At 44.5% G+C, this 14,906-nt stretch overlaps 1 protein-coding gene across 5 annotated transcripts in view; it reads left to right on the forward strand.

The window, feature by feature from the left end:
* Positions 1-14,906, forward strand: part of CDK5RAP2 (CDK5 regulatory subunit associated protein 2) — a 136,192-nt gene that overhangs the window by 33,762 nt on the left and 87,524 nt on the right. For all 5 annotated transcript variants that reach the window (XM_035113723.2, XM_060270294.1, XM_060270293.1 and 2 more), the window contains 2 exons: positions 7,918-8,088; positions 12,272-12,424. In XM_035113723.2, the coding sequence (XP_034969614.2) occupies positions 7,918-8,088; positions 12,272-12,424 (324 nt within the window). The remainder of the gene's footprint in view (positions 1-7,917; positions 8,089-12,271; positions 12,425-14,906) is intronic.

Raw genomic sequence — 14,906 nt, forward strand, 5'->3', positions numbered from 1 at the left:
ATAGAACCTGTAACAAAATGTTGTGGTTTGTAGTGCTTCTGTTCTGGCTGCTTCAATCCATTCCACTCCCTGCCCCCTAAACATGGGTCTAACAATTACTCTAATGTGAGTGGAAGTGAAGTGAACTTTCATTACCTCTTCAGTTACTTTTCATCCAGCCCTGTTTCCTTCCTGTATCAGAGTTGGACTAGAGGAGAAAAGTTTGAGTATTGAGCCTTGAGAGGTGATGTGGGAGGGGATTCAAGTACTCTCACTTGTTTTCTTGTTAAAAGGAACACACCATATATGTGACCTGGTCCAAAAGTGGCTAATGTATGTGGTGTCAGATCTGGTTTAAGCCCCTTATTCCCTTCAAGGCCACTTGTAATATTACTTAAAGCCAGCAGAGGGGACTCTCTGTCCACAGATCCAAGGCATCTCCCTCCCTCTGCCATAATCCACTTACTGTATATCTGATAACTGAATTACAGATGCAGTCTCTTGTATGCTGGTTCTCTGATTCTCCACCCCACTGCGGGGTGAACCTCTGGGACACCATCGAAACAGCCTCTACCATTAAGACAGGAGTTGGCAATGATGGAAAGTTTATCATAGTCTGAAGATAATTTTCAGTGTCTGTAATTACCATAGTCTGCATATCTGTTTTGCCATCATAGCAGGCACCAAACTATAGTAGTTTGAATGTGTTATTCTTTATTCAAAAATGGTTCTTTTAAATGTGAAAATATTTTGAGCTACCCTTTGAAAATCATTATGGTTTTTGTGTGTGAAAAAATATAGTAAGAATATGAACAAAGGGCTTCCACCTTTGCCCCCCTCTTTTTTTGAGGAATAGACTATTGCTGCTGGTATTGGCCTATGTACTGACATGACATCTAGTTAGTGTGCTGTTTTTTGCTTCAGTTCCCCACCAGTGCAGGCATGTTCACTGCTGCCTTAGGAGCATAGCTAGTTGCCTTGCACTGAGTCATACCACTGGCCCATCTAACTGTATGCACTGACTGGCAGCTGCTCTCCCTCCAGGATTTTAGGCTGGATTTGTTATTGTGTGTAAAGACTGGGTGCAGATTTGCCCAGCAGAATTATTTGTACCTATCTTGGCTTGAGCTAGAGTTCATAGGATTTTTCAAAACATGTATTCAACTGATGTACATTTGTAGTGTGGACATGCTTGCTCCATTTGCATGTCACAGTAGTAGACCATGGTTTAGTACAGAGGTGGATGACCTTCAGCTCGAGGGCCACATTCTCTCACAGGCATCCTTTGGCGGGGTGCATTCCGGTGCTAGGCATGGCTAGATGCAAAAGTAGGCAGAACATAGATGTGACTCTTTACCTTTGTACAGGAGGTTACATTCCAGGCATGCACAAGCCAGAGATTTTTACACACCTCCATCCATCCAAGTAAGCAAGGTGCGTTGTCACATTTCAAGGACCTATTTTGGCCAGGCAAAAGCACTTGAGGAGGGCTTCCACCTGAGATCTTATAGAACTGCTGCCTGTCAAGAGTAGACTATACAGGACTAGATGGAGCAATGGTCTGATCCAGGGGTCAGCAAGCCTTTTCAGCAGGGGGCTGGTCCACTGTCCCTCAGACCTTGTGGGGGGACCGGACTATATTTTGGGGGGAAAAATGAATGAATTACTGTGCCCCACAAATAACCCAGAGATGCATTTTAAATAAAAGGGCACATTCTACTCATGTAAAAACACGCTGATTCTCGGGCTGTCTGTGGGCCGGATTTAGAAGGCGATTGGGTCGGATCCGGCCCCTGGGCCTTAGTTTTCCTACCCATGGTCTGATCTATATAAAGCAATTTCATGTGACTGGAATGAGAGGATTAAGGAGTTATCTCTCTGGATTTCCACAAGGCTGAATTCATCATTGTCCCACTTTATGACCTCTTAGCTCTTCCCACAGATGTTTGCTCAGAGGACCAAAGTCCTTGCTAAATGATCTGCAGCATCCTCAAAAATTGAAGCCTGATCATCTTTTAATGCGGCCTGCTGTATCAAACACCAGAGCCACTGCTGTGAGTTGAATGCATTTCACCGGAAGCCTGAATGTGAAAATGTTTGCCCATTGAACAGGCAGGCAGGAGTAAAGAGCACACGGCAATATTTTCCTTATTTGACAATTTGGAACCCATTTGAGGGCTGTGATGCAAAATCTCTGTGAACTAGCTTAGCCGCCCCTGTTCTATTAACATTAGGCAAAATGGTTGCTGTGCTGTGTTGCCAGCCCGTAAAACTAACAAAATGAACCGTGCCGGGTGGTTGTTTTTTTCCTCTCTCCTCCTTTACATCAAATTCTGAATATAGAAGGGAAATCTGAGCTGCTGGCTGGAAAATTAAATGATCTCTAAAATAGAATCATTGTAGAATCAGTGGTCCTTATACATAGTTGGGTAAAAAAGAAGGCACACTGTTGCATATCCATAGGGAATCAGTGGGGAGCTGGCTGTGCAAATGCCTGCTCCCACCCTTCTTACAGGCCCAAGCCAGCTGCTTCTCCTCCTCCTTGTGCCACACTTACTTCAAGGGGGCAGGTGAGCAAGGAGTGATAGTGAGGGGGAGGGGGGAGGGCTCCAGGGCAGAGGCAGTTTTAGGGTAGTGCAACTGGTGTGGTTGCACTGGGTGCCACGCTGTAGGAGGTGCCAAAACAATACTATAGAGCAGAGCATGAGAGGTGGGGACTGCACCACATTTTAGCTTGCATAGGGTACCACTGAAATTTGAAAGCCCAAAGCCTGTCACTGTCCAGGGGTTGACAGTGGGCGCTCTGTTGAGGCATGGACCTTGGCAGGTGGTGACTCCTGAAGCTTTGATATAAGGCAGGAGTGAGGAACCTCAGGAACCAGGGTCAAATATGGCCCACCAGGCCCTTGAAACTGATAGTGCCTTTTGCTTGTCTAGATTGGGGATAAACGGGTGTATGGGTTGAAAATGGTGTATAAAAGAACAAAATGTGCATTTTTTTGTTCTACCCACATTTGCCTCTGACCCTACCTACCTCTGCCATGTGATCCCTGGAAGGTTGCCCGAAAAAAAACTGGCCCTTGAGCTAAAATATGCTTATCAGCCCATGGTATAAGTAAGGGAAGCAAAGCAGGAACTAAAAATGGAGGCTGCAGCAGTCCATGAAAGACCACAGGCCAAAGAAGCAAAGGATAAAGCCAAGGGGAATGAAGTTGAAATGTGTTACTAGCCTAATCTGTTACAATTTTAAAGCTTTTAAATTTATGCTCTGTGTGTGTGTGTGTGTGTGTGTGTGTGTATTCTTTGGGGGAAGTCTTGTGCTTGACCGATTCAGAGTCTTGACTGGTTGGATTTTGTAGTCATGACACTAATAGGCTACACAGTGAGCTTCATGGTGAGTTTTAACCTGATTTTTTCCTTTACATTTTTTAAATTAAATTTTTTATTCAATTTTCTTTTTCTATCATTACATACATCTCATATCCATAACATTCATATTACATTCCCTCTTCCCTCCCCTCCTGGGCTTCCTCCAACTTCCACTTCTGATTTTCCCCTTATTACACACTGCTGTTTCTTAAAAAATACACTATATTATTTCTTTCTCTTCTACATATTTTTGTTAGTAAAGGTGTGAGTGTTTATTTAAATCCTGCCATCCAGTCAATAGTCTTGTTTCTGTAAATATGCTATAAATTGTTCCCATTCTCTTTCAAAGTCACTGTTGTCTTTTCCCCAAAGTCTGTCCGTCAATTTTGCCATTCCTGCCTAGTTCATCAGTTTTTCTTGCCATTGTTCTTTAGTTGGTACTTCTCCAGTCTTACAACTTTGTGCTATCAAGATTCTCGCTGCTGTAGTAGCATATATAAATAGCATCCTCTTCTCTTTCAGTAAATCTTGGCCTAAAATGCCTAACAAGAAAGCTTCTGGTTGTTAAACAAATGTTATTTTCAACATTTTCTTCAATTCATTGTATATCATTTCCCAGTACAATTTTACCTTTTTTGCAATCCCACCACATATGGTAGAACGTACCTTCTGCCTCACATCTCCAACATTCTTTCTTTTCATTTTTATACATTTTTGCCAATTTAACTGGTGTTATATACCATCTATACATCATCTTCATATGGTTCTCTCTCAACAATATACAATCCGTAAATTTCAAATTTACTTTCCACAGTTTTATCCAATCCTCAAATTGTATGTTAAATTGTATGCCCATTTAATCATTACCAGTTTTACTTCTTCATCTTTGATTTCCCACTCCAAAAGGATATTATATGCCTTTTTCAGTAGTTTCAAATTTTCTTCTATCACTTCCTTTTGGAATTTAGAAACTGAATATGAAAACCCTTTCTTATTATCTTCTTTGAATATGTCCTTTAACTGTCTACGGTGCAACCAACTTTGGAGATGTTTTTTATTTCTTCATATTCTTTCAGTTTTAGTTTCCCCTTTTGTTCAACCAGTAATTCTCTGTATGTTGACCATTCTCCCTTTTTCTCTAATGTTTTAAGTGACAATGCTTTAATGGGTGATAGCCACCAAGGTGTCATAGGTTCTAATAATTCTTTGTATTTTTCCCACACTTTAAACAATGATTTCCTTATTATGTGGTTATGAAACCCTTTATGTATTTTTGCTTTTCCATACCATAGGTAAGCATGCCATCCAAACCTGTTATCATGTCCTTCCAATTCTGTTATTTCCTCCCTTTCTAACTTGATCCAATCACGGATCCATATTGGAGATGCTGCTTCATAGTACAGTTTTAAGTCTGGGAGTAAGATACTGCCTCTTTCTTTCACATCTGTTAATACAGTATCTTATTTTTTTATCATTGGCTTTTTCCCACCCCAGACAAATTTTGAAATTTCTGTCATTCTTTGAAGCATGCATTCCCCGTTATTACTGGGATAGTTTGGAAAAGAAATAACATTATTGGAAGTACATTCATTTTTATATAGTGGAACCTCGGTTTACGAATGTGATCCGTTCCACAGATGCGTTCGTAAACGGAGGCATTCGCTCCCTGAAGGCACGCTTCTGTGCGAAGTGCCGATTGAGTGCTTCTGCACACGCACGCGCTGTGCAGATTGCTTCTGTGCATCCGACGCCGCAGAACCCGGATGTAAACACTTCCGGGTCCGTGCCGTTCGTAAATGGAGGCGTTCGTAAACGGGACTGTTTGTAAACTGAGGTACCACTGTAGTTGCATTTCTCCCCATTAGGGAAAGGATTTTTTCCTTTCCAAACCAACAATATATAATTGTTGTGTCACAGTAATTTCCATAGTAGTAATTTCTCTCCTTGGGCCAGGTTTGAATATCTGTAGGAGATTGAACTAGAATGATCCTGAGCATATGGCTACTTGTGCACCTAAAAACTTGTTTCTGGCATCCAGTAAAGTACAAAAATATTTTCAATATTAAGGCCAGTTAATTAGTATTAAGGCCAGTTAATTAGCTCTACCTAGATGTATTCTGTGTACTTGACTCAGTGCTGAGACTCCACTGTGTTGAGACTCCACTGTGCAGATTTTAGTGCAGGCATCCCCAAACTTCGGCCCTCCAGATGTTTTGGCCTACAACTCCCATGATCCCTAGCTAACAGGACCAGTGGTCAGGGATGATGGGAATTGTAGTCCAAAACATCTGGAGGGCCGAAGTTTGGGGGTTCCTGTTTTAGTGTGTTCTTTGCTTTTTGTTTTACTCTGAAGCAGTTAACATTTTTGGGCTTTGGGTGGATTTAACAGATGTTAGGAAATCGCCAGAGATGATGAAAGAAAATGGAGCCTTGCAGATGACACAAAGCTCCGCTGACAAAGTGTTAAAAGAATTTAGCAAGAAACACAAGTGGACCTTCGGGGTACACGCAGCAGAGCTTTAGTCTTTCCTTAAGCAAATCCCCAAATCCAGGAATTCTTCCAAGCCACTGAGTCTGCAACCCATTCACCAACAACTGATTAATAATGTGTATCTACCAAATAACAGCTGATTTAATAAGGTGCATCTACCAGTAGCTGTCCATCATCTTTGATCAAATGGTTGGGAATAGACAATAAGTCATTGTCTTGGATCTATTATGTGGTGGTTGTCCCACCACCCCTGTCCTCAATCTTAAACTGAAAGGGTTGGGAGCTTAATATTTTAATTATTCATTATTTTCCACCTTTTTCTGTTTGACCAAGGGGGAGGACACCTGCTCTGACCTTCAGTCTGAATTCTTTTAAGAATCCCATTCATTTTCTAAATTCAGTCATTATTCATCACAGAGCACTCCCTGGAAAAATGAGTTGTGGTGGTCAGGAGGTATTTTGCGGAAAGCATCTCTGATGGAGAATTGGCTCATTCTCTTTGATGAGACATAGAGACCATTGACTTTCTTTGTAAGTTTGGGTCATTCCGGTGGAACCTGGTCCCTGAAAAGAAAATACATTTCATTTAAGATAACAGTGTTTCATTAGTAGAAGGGACTGCAAAATCACTCAACTTGTTCAACCAAAAAACCCAGGCTGTATAATTGGGATCAGTTAATTTTCTTTATTTAGGAAGCTGTATTATGCCAAGTCAGATTGTTGGTCCATCTAGTTCAGTTTTCTCTATACTCATTGGCATTGAACCTGGTGCGTTCTGCTTGCAAAGCAGATTGTCTGTCACTGAACTACCAGCACTTTCCCTTTGTTCCATGTATATCCCACTTTTTCTTCTATGAAGGATCTTGAGGCATATTGGTGTTCCCGTGTGGTCTTGTGTTTGGATAAAACTATAACACCAGAATTCATTCAAAATGCCTGTCCTGGTGAATGCCTCCAATGGCATGAAGCCGAGCGCCTGGGCGATCTTGATAGATAAGGGTTGTCCGTGAGCAGTGTAATGGCTACTAATTGTCATGGCTAAATATAATCTCCTGTCAGTTGCTGTGGATCACAAGCAGTAGAGTGATGGTCATTGAAGGTTTGTCAGTTACGACTGAATGGTGCACTGCCCAACCAATCACCCTCTGCCTTCAGGAATTCCTCCTCCTTACATCTGGTCCAGGAATGGCAGTGACTCTCAGCCTCCTGCTTTTCAGTGCTGCCCTTTGTAAATCTCAGTTGGGGGTGGGAACAAACCTAGAATTAATTAACTGTATTTATTATTAGCTTTAACTTCACAAGTCAGTTGATCCATCTCCATCTACTGTTGACCTCCCTGCCTTTTGCCCTATTAGTCCCAATGAACATCAGTCTCCATTTGTGCTGCTCTTGCATTCATGTCCTGCTTCTGTACATTTGGTATTTGGTTGGTTACTGAGAACAATTCTGGAGCATACAGATGTTTGGTTCTGATTCTTATGTTTTTCTGCAGTGGAAAAAAATAGGTGTGAATTCAGATTGGGGAAATAAAGAGTTTATTTTTAAAAATTATAAATTATGTTTAATGTTTCTTGTTTTGATGTCTTCTAAAATACAAGGGGCTGCTGCATCAAACTAATTTCTACTCAGAGTAGACCCAATAAAATTAATGGACCTAGGCTAGTAACGAGCATTAATATCAATGGGTCTACTATGAGTAGAACTAACATTGTTTAAAAGCTTGAGAGTAAGTGTGGTGTATTGGTTACAATATCAGACTAGGACCTGGAAGACCAGGGTTCAAATCTCCACTCATTCATGAAGCTCACTGGGTGACCCTGGGCCAGTCAGTCTCTGTAAGCCAAGTGTACTTTACAGCATTGTTCTGAAGATAATATGCGAGGGGGAGAACCATTCACACCACCTTGAGCTTGGAGCAAAAGAATGTCTAGGAATGTAAAACAGTAAAAAGTTAACCCTAACTTGAGCTGTTACTTGAAAGGATTTATTTCATCTTTGTTTCAGCTCACAGTTTTGTTTTTGTTTTTTTACTTTATTCACTTATGTCTTCTCTTCCCCATGTTCTCTTTCTTGGTTAGGACCTTAGAAACCAGCTAGAAAAATTTCACGATGAAATGGCTGACAAAGAAAAGGCCCTTGAGCTTCATTACAGTGTTCTCTTGAGTGAAGGCAATCAGAAATTGCAGAGCCAGGAATTAGTTATCACACACCTCACAGCCAGCGTTGCTCAGAAGGATGAGTTACTCCAGGTAGGAATATTGGAGCAAAACTGAAGTGCACGATTTTGTACAAGGGGTGTTTAAAATGTTTACATTTGCTCCCTGTTCTTTTTGCCATATGTTCTGTTTTAGTTCAATACTATTGATGAGAGTTGTGGCACGTTTCACAAAGTCTCCTGTTGAAGTAGTGGGGAATGGGTTGCTCTCTAGATGCTGTTAGACCCCAGCTCCTATCAGCCCCAGCCAGTATGGCCAGTTGTCAGAGGTGATGGGAGTTGTAGTCAAGCAGCATCTGGAGAGACACAATGGGTTTCTTTTGGATGGGGACAAAATACAGGAGAGATGCTGGTGCTCACATTAACATTTTCATGTGCTCTGAGGTGGTTTAAGAAAATTCCCATAAATCTGTTATCTTCTCTGCTAAGCTTCTGTACTTCTATTTTCACAGTTGGATGGAGAACTGAAATTGTCTGGTCCTTCCAACCACTATGCAAACTATATCTGTGTAATTGCATTAAAGGTGCTTAAAATGTGTTGGACAGGAAGGGTCATAGTCAGTACTTTTCCCAAGAAAAATAGGTGCATGAGCTCACTATGAAGTTGTTATAGTAAGTTGCCAGGCGACTCTGGGCAGCTTTGAAAGATGCCGGTTTTACAGTAGCCGCATTCATCATCTGCAGAGGTGACAAGCTGTTTGCCAGGCTCAGGGGGTTTCAACCTTTTTGAGTCCATGGCTCCCTTGACCAACTACATTCTTTCTGCAGCACCCTTGTGGGGCTCAGGAGCCCAGTTATGTCATCCCTTGCCTGCAGAGTTGGCAGCCCCCGAACCCTTTTTGAACACCCTCCCTTGTGGAGTGTTCCCTCAGCCTCCTCTCCTCTCCCCTCTTCTTGAGAGTTCTCTGGGACGCCATTGCAGACAACCCTGGTCTCTGAGCTACTCCGCACCCCAAAGAGAGGCACCTCCCCACACTGCTCCACATGGATCTGGAAACATGATGTTCCCAACCTTAACAGCCCGATGGAGACTGGCCGAAGGTTAATGTGAGACCACCATCTTACTCACCTTGGAAACAGCAGTGGCAGCAGCAGATGCTGCTGGGCTCACGTGGAAAGGCTCCCCTTTGGTGCCAGCCACTCAGCTGCCAGGCGGGGAGAAAGGCCAGCACAGCACCTGCCTGCCTGCCTGGCCTCCCACTTGTCTGTCCATTCCTAACAGAAAGGGCTGGTGGACTGGCAGGCTGGCCTCCCTCACCCGCTTGCTTACTCTAAGGCCACCTCAGCTCCTGGCAACCAGCACATCCTGGCCAGCCCCAGAGGCACCATTCTGCTGGGGAGCTTGTAGCCAGGGCTGCTACAACAAACAGGAGGAGGGAGGGAAGGAAGGAAGGAAGGAAGGAAGGAAGGAAGGAAGGAAGGAAGGAAGGAAGGAAGGAAGGAAGGAAGGAAAGAGGCCAGAGGCCAGTGTTGTCCACGGCACCCCTGACAATCATTCAAGGCACGGGTGTCAAACACAAGGCCCGGGGGCCAAATCCGGCCCGCCAGACCTCGTCATGTGGCCCGCCGAGCGCCCCAGCCAGCGGGACCCAGCAGCGGGACCTTGCTGCTGAAGCGCCGTGCCGACAAAGCGCCGACAAACAGCTGGGGCCGAGGGGGTAGAAAGGCGGCCGGAGCAGCGCTGCGTGGAGCGCCCCGAGCCACAGCAGGAGAAGGAGGAGGCAGCTTGCTGGGTCAGCACCCAGCAGCGCCGCACGGAGAGTCCCGAGCCTCTGTGACGCAGCAGTGCTCTATAGCACTTTGAATCCTCCTCCTCCTGCCACGGCTCGGCGCTTGGAAACGGCTGCTGCTGCTGCTGCTGCTGAAGCACAGACAAAGCACCCAGCAGCGCCGTGTGGAGGAGGAGGAGGATTCAAAGTGCTACAGAGCACTGCTGCGTCCCAGAGGCTCGGGACTGTCCGCACGGCGCTGCCGGGCACCGACCCAGCAAGCCGCCGCCTCTGCCTCCTCTTGCCTCACCTCCTCCTCCTCCTGCCGCGGCTCAGCCTCATGAACGTGAGCTCAGCAGCGGCTCAGCCTCACGAATGTGCAACTCTGAGGCTTTACGCACTTCTCCTAAAACGGACACCCGCTGCCTCACGCTGCACAGGAAATGCTTTTTGCCCCTGGGTCCCTTCGTGCTCTTTTCTGGCGCTGAATCAAGGCAGCAACCCCCCCTTCCCTTTCTTTCTTCCTCTCTCTCGTTCTTATTCTTTCTTTCCCTCTCTTTCCTTCCTTCTTTATCTCTGTCTTCTCTCCCTCTTTCTTTTTATTTCCTTCTTTATTCCTTCTTTCCTACTCTTCTTTCTCTCACCTCTTTCCTTCCTCTCTCCCTCCTGCTCCCTCTTTTCTTTCTTTCTTTCTTTCTTCCTTCCTTCCTTCCTTCCTTCCTTCCTTCCTTCCTTCCTTCCTTCCTTCCATCCTTCCCATCTATCTTCCTCTCCCTCATTCTTATTCTTTCTTTCCCTCTACTTCCTTCCTTCTTTCTCCCTTTCCGTCTTCTCTCCCTCTTTCTTTCTTTTTCTTTCCTTCTTTATTCCCTTCCTTATTTCCTACTCTTCTTTCTCTCCCCTCTTTCCTTCCTTCCTCTCTCCCTCCTACTCCCTCTTTTCTTCCTTCCTTCCTTCCTTCCTCCCTCCCTCCCTCCCCTCCCTCTCCCTCTCCCTCTCCTCAGAAACATAGGATGCTGCTTTATACTTCTGGCCCTTAAACCCTGGAACCAGGAGAGCAGCTCCAGTGAGTCAACCTCAGCCAGTCCCTTTGGTGAAGGGTGGTGGCTCACTGGCAGAACATCTGTCCTGCATGCAGAAGGACCCCAGCATCTCCAGGTACTAGTAGCTCTGCAAAGGTCCTGCATGAAACCCTAGCGAGCCTCCACCACCCAGTGCAGTTACCAAAAATCATTTTTCAATAAATTGTACAATAATTGTACATTTGAATATCTACTTGCCATTATTCTGACTATGTTTCTGCTTTCAGAGCTAGTTATTACTTACATTATTACAAAAAACAGTAATAATTGAATGCAGTGACAATAATTTATGATAATAAAGAGTGGACACATAGTCCTACAGATACAACCGGCCCTTTCAGGGTGACCAAACTGCTGATGCGGCCCCCGATGAATTTGAGTTTGACACCCCTGATTCAAGGCATCTCAGGGTGCCATGGCTCATTGGTTGAAAACCACTGGCCTAGCTAGTAGGGGTGTTGCCCCTGGTTCTGTTGCAGGTCAGATAAACGTACCACCACCTTCTTCATTCTCTTTGATTCAGGAGGATGGCTAGGGCTGCTCGGAAGAGCCCTTACGCAAACGTGTGCATATGCGCAGTGTTAGAGGCCTGGCTGGAAAGCTGCTGCTAGATGGGAGACAGATTGAAGAAAAGGAAATAAAAATTGACACCGCTCTATAGCTAGGAATGGCTAGGAACTAGGTGGAGTCATAGATCTAAAAAAAATCGTGCATGCTGGCCAGTTTCTGATTTGACATGAAATGTTTGTTTTGGGCTTCTTAGAAGTATGTAAAGGCAAGAAGTGGGCGAGGAGAGTGCGGCCCGCGATGGCGCCCACCTGAGAGGTGGCAAAATTGCTCCGGTCTGCTTTGGCCAAAAACCCACCGGTCTTAGTTTAGTGGGTAAAGCATAGACATTGCAAGCAGGAGGCCCTAAGTTCCAGCTCCAAAATCTCTAGATAGAGTTGAGAGTCTCCTGTCTGAAACCCTGGAGAGATGCTGCCAGTCATTGTAGAAATTTGTAGGCTGGAGCTAGTGAGAGTGTCAGATAGAATTTGGTGGGCACTGGTTTGGGAAAGCCCTGGTTTGGGGACTCCCACCATCTGAAGTGTGGCAGGTGGCTTCTGAAAAAGGACTTTCAAAGTGGTGGTGCCCCAGATTTGGAATGTTACCATCTCCCAAGGATGCCTACCTGGTACCTACTTTGATGGCCATTTTGGCATCAGACAAATTTTGTTTTGTTTTGTTTTCCAGCCTTTAGAAATGTTTAATCCATTTTATCTATGCTGATAGTTTTCGCTGTTTTGGATTTGCTGCTTTTAGCATGTTGTTCTTACGTTGTATTTGATTCTTTGTAAGCCACCCTGACACCTTGCTTGAGGGGCTGGATGGAATTCATAATCATAATCATCATCATCGTGACATGTATCTATTTTGCTTTTCTTAGAAACTTGATGGAGTGATTAAAGAAAAGGCCATGGAGTTTCAGACTCTTTTAAAAGATAAAGAGGATCTTCAGAAGCAGAATGAAGATTTAGAAAAGGAGAAGTGTGCTCTCCAGTCACAGCAGCCAGTGATCCAGATGATCCCAGATTTAGAGGTAGGTTCGACACTTAAATTTTTTTAAAAGAAGAAAAGGCTATTGGAGATTACTGGTTGGGGTTGTAAATGGTTTTAACTGATTTTAATCTTGTATTTTTCTATTGTTGTGAAGTCAAACTGTTGGAAGGTTACAGCACCTGCTGTGCCTGCAAAGACTGATATGGGAGAGACTTGTTTTGTTGCAGCTGGGACAGATGAAGGAGTAGTGTTGTGCTACTGCAGTTGCACCATGGCATTTTTTTCTCTTTGTGATCCTCCCAATGATCATTCTTCCTCTGGTCACTGCTATGGATGCATGACCTGACTTCTGTCTAGTCACTGCAGTTGTCTGTAAGGGATTCCCACATGGCAGGGCTGATGTTGCCAATTTTCATGTCTCATTTGCAGACATTTTTGTAACGGGGCTGGTGCCTGAAACCAGCTCCTTACAGAACACATCCTTTGGGATCCTGCCATCTTCCATTCTATGGACATATCTAAGCTGCTGAGACAGGAGTGTAAACATGCTGCAAACGTGGGCTTGGGAGAGCACATCTTTGTTTGAGACTCTGTCATGTCTTCATCAAGGGAGGGAGGGAGGGACATCCTGCTCTTCCAAGACAGGCAGAGTCTGGATATTGTTGATGGGACCATATTGTCAGAGACCATGTTTTCCTGCAAGTACAGTTCTTAATAGCACTCTGTCCAATGCTTCACCTGCTTGCTGCAGTCTGTGCTGATCTTCCCAACAAGGTTTTCAGTGATGCAATTTTCCAGACTATTTGTCTAAAGGCTTTATTCATGCCTTCGTACATTTTGTGAGTGTTGCCAATGTCAGCAGCAAGTTGAATGCTCTGATGCAGGTTTAGCCATTAGTCACTGGCACATTGTCTGGGAATCTGCTGGATATCACCCCATGTGTGATGATCGTCCCCAACTCTGGCATTGAAATCTCCTAGCAGGAATAGGTCTTCGCAGCCTGGGACCCTTCTGATAGGCTAGTCTAGTTCCTAGGTCCTTGGTCTGTATGTCAGAGCATGTAATGGGAGAGTAGACACTCAAGATGTTAACTTGACCAGAGGTAGTTAAGAGGTGGAGGGAAAGCAAGTGTTCTGAGTCCTTGGTTGGCGGTTCTATTGCAGACAGATGGAGTTCCTCACTGTGAAGCCTACACTGCGAGTATGTGGCTCTTCTCCTTGCTCCCAAAAGGTGTACAGTAGTTCTTTTCTTGGAGACAGCCATTTGAAATGAGTCTGGTCTCCCATAAAGCAGAAACATCAATGTTGAGCTCATTTTCAGCTCAATTATGGCCATCTTCCATTGACCAACAACAGGTTGGTGGACAAGCCAGGACACATGTTCCTGATGTTCCAGCTTGATAGGTACAAGAGGGTTTGTTTCTTTTCTTTGTGCAAGGTGCAGAAGCTCAGTCCCCTTGTTGAGTGACGCTCTGAGCACGGAGCACCCACTGAAGCAGGTGGACAGTGGTGGGTCAACATTTTATTCACCGGGGGTTTCCCAGCTTAAGGCAGGCAGTGACTGACCAGTGAAACATGATTATATGTTCCATTGGCCAAAGCAACATCTAGCTCTTGTACCATATGCCAATCAAGTTGAGCTTACAGCTCATAACCGCTGCCTCCTGCATTGTTTTTACTGCACACTTTTTTTTTTGCTTCTCCCGAAGATATCCCACAAGGCAGTGGGTACTGATTTTTTTCTTGGGGTTTATTCCCAAAGCCTTTCTCACAAATGAGTACTGTATAGCCACAAGGCAGGGGAAGTTTAGGACCAATCCTTTAGCCCATCATTCTCCTAGATGGGCTATCTTCCCAGGTTGATGAGCCCCATCTTCCCCTCCGGTGTGGGGAGTGGAGTATACATGTCCTTAAGGCATGTGCTGATTCCTTGGGAATAGCTAATAAATAATAATAATCTCCCTAGGCCCTAAGTACAGTGTGGATGTACCTTTATGTTGGTTTGTGCAGCTGTCTACATAATTGATTCAGATGAATATGAGACCTGTAGTGGGACCATGCAGCTGGCTTTACACTGTGGAAGTGGCATTGCCTCTTCCAGGCCCACTTCCTGCAATTTCTGTCTAGTGGTATAAAGCACTGCAGAAGACATCTATTTGGTTTTCTGATGGTTCAGATTACATTTGAATACCTTGCTACAACACCAAGGGCAATAAATTTGCTTGTACTTGGAGAATGCTGTCAAAGGTCTGGTGGCTGATTCTTCATAGAAGATTGTGCAAGAGATGGGTGGAATTACAGAAAACATGTCTAGTTGTGTAACTAGTGGAAATGGCAAAGAAAAAAAGATCAGCGGTATGTTGCAGAGGAGGCATTAGGATCAATGGGATGTATTGAAACTGAGACTAGAGTGTCAAACTTAAATGGGCTACTAAGGAGGAGGTGCAGCAGGAGTGATTCTGCAGAAGGGATTAATTAATTAATTAGCTAAAGCTAATGGAAGACACTTGGCACTGCTGAGGC

This window comes from Zootoca vivipara, chromosome Z, assembly GCF_963506605.1.
Source record: "Zootoca vivipara chromosome Z, rZooViv1.1, whole genome shotgun sequence".
Taxonomy (NCBI): Eukaryota; Metazoa; Chordata; class Lepidosauria; order Squamata; family Lacertidae; genus Zootoca; species Zootoca vivipara.